The sequence below is a fragment of the Amphibalanus amphitrite genome, unplaced genomic scaffold (genome assembly GCF_019059575.1).
Source record: "Amphibalanus amphitrite isolate SeventyFive unplaced genomic scaffold, NRLGWU_Aamphi_draft 001479F_arrow, whole genome shotgun sequence".
Lineage (NCBI taxonomy): Eukaryota > Metazoa > Arthropoda > Thecostraca > Balanomorpha > Balanidae > Amphibalanus > Amphibalanus amphitrite.
This window is the reverse complement of record NW_024882972.1, coordinates 42374-45269: the sequence shown is the minus strand read 5'-3', so window position 1 is coordinate 45269 and position 2896 is coordinate 42374. Positions and strand designations below refer to the sequence as shown.

General features: G+C 49.0%; 1 protein-coding gene across 1 annotated transcript; it reads left to right on the top strand.

Annotated features, from left to right (window-relative positions):
* Positions 1 to 217: 217 nt before the first annotated feature.
* On the top strand, positions 218 to 2376 carry LOC122373339 (the record flags this gene model as incomplete). The annotated part of the gene is made up of 1 exon (XM_043351305.1): positions 218 to 2376. A coding segment is annotated over exon 1 (2053 nt), but the record flags the coding sequence as incomplete, so codon positions are not given.
* Positions 2377 to 2896: the final 520 nt, after the last annotated feature.

The window sequence follows — 2896 nt, the reverse complement described above, 5'->3', positions numbered from 1 at the left end:
CGGCTACGGCTGGAGCGGCGACGGCTGCTTCATGGGGTGTTGTGATGCCAGTAGCGTTGGCAGTGGCTACTGATCTAAGTAGTTGTAGCTCAGGCTGTCTGTGTTGTTGCTGTTCTCGCTGCTGTCGTTCCTGTTGTTGCTGTCCCTGCTTTATTTGACTGCTTTATTTGACTTTATTTTACTGCTTTATTTGATACGATGTCGATCTACATGCATGTGTGTAACGAAATGTTCTTGCGCCGCCAACTGTTATGTAATATGAAGGAAGTACTGGATGAAATAACTGCAGACAAAACTATCAGCCCGAATGCATATTTTCTCAAATGTTTGCGAATAAAACTCCAGAGCTGATGATGGCGCAATGCCGAAAGCTTCTCAAAAAGTTTGTTTTATTTCGAATCCGGAATTTACGTTTAGATAGAATGAGAGTGAGGTTAATTTTCTTACTATTTGTTACAATGTCTCTCAAGTTAGCGTTGAAACATATTCAAGACTGCGAAACCATTGTTAACCGTAGAGAAACGCTTGTCAAAACTTTACTTTTGGTACCAAAACTAGCAAACAATATTGAAAGAATATGGTTTTTGATAGAATGTAGACGAGCAGACGTTCTGCCGCAGTTCATCCAGAATGTAATGGCAAAGACACGCACTATCGTCTCCGGCGGACAAGGCTTCGAAGATAAGAAGAACCGCTTCTCACGTGAGCTTCTCAATGAGGCAATCAAGGAAGCATTCCGCAAGCAAGCCTACCTCGAGCGGGAAAGGGAGCGGCTGGAGGTGAACAACTTCAACACAGGATCTGATCTGCTACCGTGGCTTCAGCGCCAGTGCGTATTGCTGTACGCAAAATGTCGCCAAGACAACAGACAGAGGCTACAGAACAAGTTCAGGAGACTCATTGACGACAACTCAACCCACAACCGGATCAACTTCTCCAATGAGAACGAGAACATCCGCAGCCAAGCGACTGAAACTGACGCAGCTGATGGTGGGATTGCTGAGCGTAGACATGGATCATCTGAATCTTTCAAGAACCTTTCAGGACTCACCATGGAAGACAACCTAGTCGATCTACTTAACCGCGGGCCCAAGTTTTCGCTTACCAGGAAGATAACTGACCACGTTATAAAAGATGTAGAAACTGGCATTGAGCGTGGGGTGTATGCTCTCCGCTGGAAAATGGACATCGAAAGCCGACGTGTGGCGCGTCTGCAGGACCAGCAAGACCAGCAACCGTTGCCGCCTCAAAACACTTCAATAGAAGACCAGCAAAATCAGGATCATCATCATCATCATCATCATCAGCAGCAGCAGCAGCAGCAGCAGCAGCAGCAGCAGCAGGAGCAGCGGCAGCGGCGGCAGCAGGGACAGCAACAACAGGAACGACAGCAGCGAGAACAGCAACAACACAGACAGCCTGAGCTACAACTACTTAGATCAGTAGCCACTGCCAACGCTACTGGCATCACAACACCCCATGAAGCAGCCGTCGCCGCTCCAGCCGTAGCCGGTGCTACCGACAATGCTTCAGAAGCAGCGGCTGCCCCTGCCGCTGTCGCTGCTGGCGCTTCGACTGCTACCGCAGTGGCTGATGAACACGCAGACGCAGCCGCAGACACGGTAGGAGCTCCCGCAACAGCGAAGACACTCCAGCCTCGATTCCCAGATGGAAACTGTAGCCAGGCGCCTGCGGCTCCAAGCGCCGTGGAACAATCTCTACAGCAGGTAAAGAGAAAGATTTTAGCTGCGTACAAAACCCACCCTTCGAGATGCACTAATCACAGCCAGTATCAGAGTCGGGCGTTGCGCCAACTAGCCCAAAACAAAGACATCGTTGTGAAACCTTCAGACAAATGTAAGGGACTAGTGGCAATGAATGCATCGGACTATGTGGAAAAGATGAATTCTATCACTTCCAACTATGAGGAGGTGAACCGTAACCCGATCCCAAGGTTAGAGGCCAACACCAAACGTGTAATTCACCAGACTATGGATGACAAAGTTGATGAAGGTGTAGTAAAGGCTATTACACCGCACTGCTCGAGAACCGCCGAGCTGTATGGGCTTCCCAAGGACCACAAACACGGCATTCCCCTCAGACCGATAGTATCCGCCTGTGATGACCCTCTAGATAAACTGACTTGGTTTTTGGAGAAGGTAGTTTCACAGCTCATTCCCTATGTGCCAGCCCACTTAAAAAACACGTCTCAGTTTCTGGATCGTGTATCGGAACAATTTCCTGGGGGGTTTGAACCAGGTACGATACTGTTCAGCATCGACGTCGTCAACCTCTACGGCAACATACCAATTAGGGAAGCCATCGACGCCACCATGGCCCTCCTCGAGCACCATAAGGAACGGGTGGAAACTTTCGGTTTGGAAGTAGCTGACGTTAAAAAAACTTTTAGAACACTGCATGACAAACAACTTCATTCGGTTTGGATCAAAATATTTCAAACAGACGGACGGCATCGCCATGGGCAGCAGGGTGGCACCACCACTAGCAATTTTGTTCATGCATGCCTTAGAATCAATGTTCCTTGCCGCCCAGCGCCTCCAGCCCGTCCTGTACCTGCGGTACATAGACGACGTCTTTGGGGTCTGGACACATGGGAAAGAAGCCCTCGAAGAGTACTTCAACTTTCTGAACACCATTCACCCAACAATCAAGTTCACGATTGAGCATACCGCCGATACCGGTTCATTGGCTTTCCTTGACACCAAAATATCAATTTTGGAGTCTGGGTCTTACACAAGTGAACTTTTCGTAAAACCCATGTCATCACCAGTGATCGTTCACTTCCTCTCAGCGCTACCCCTTTCCACAAAGAAAAACACAGTACGGTCACAATTCTTACGGGCCATCAGGGTCTCCTCACCGGGACTCCCTCGGG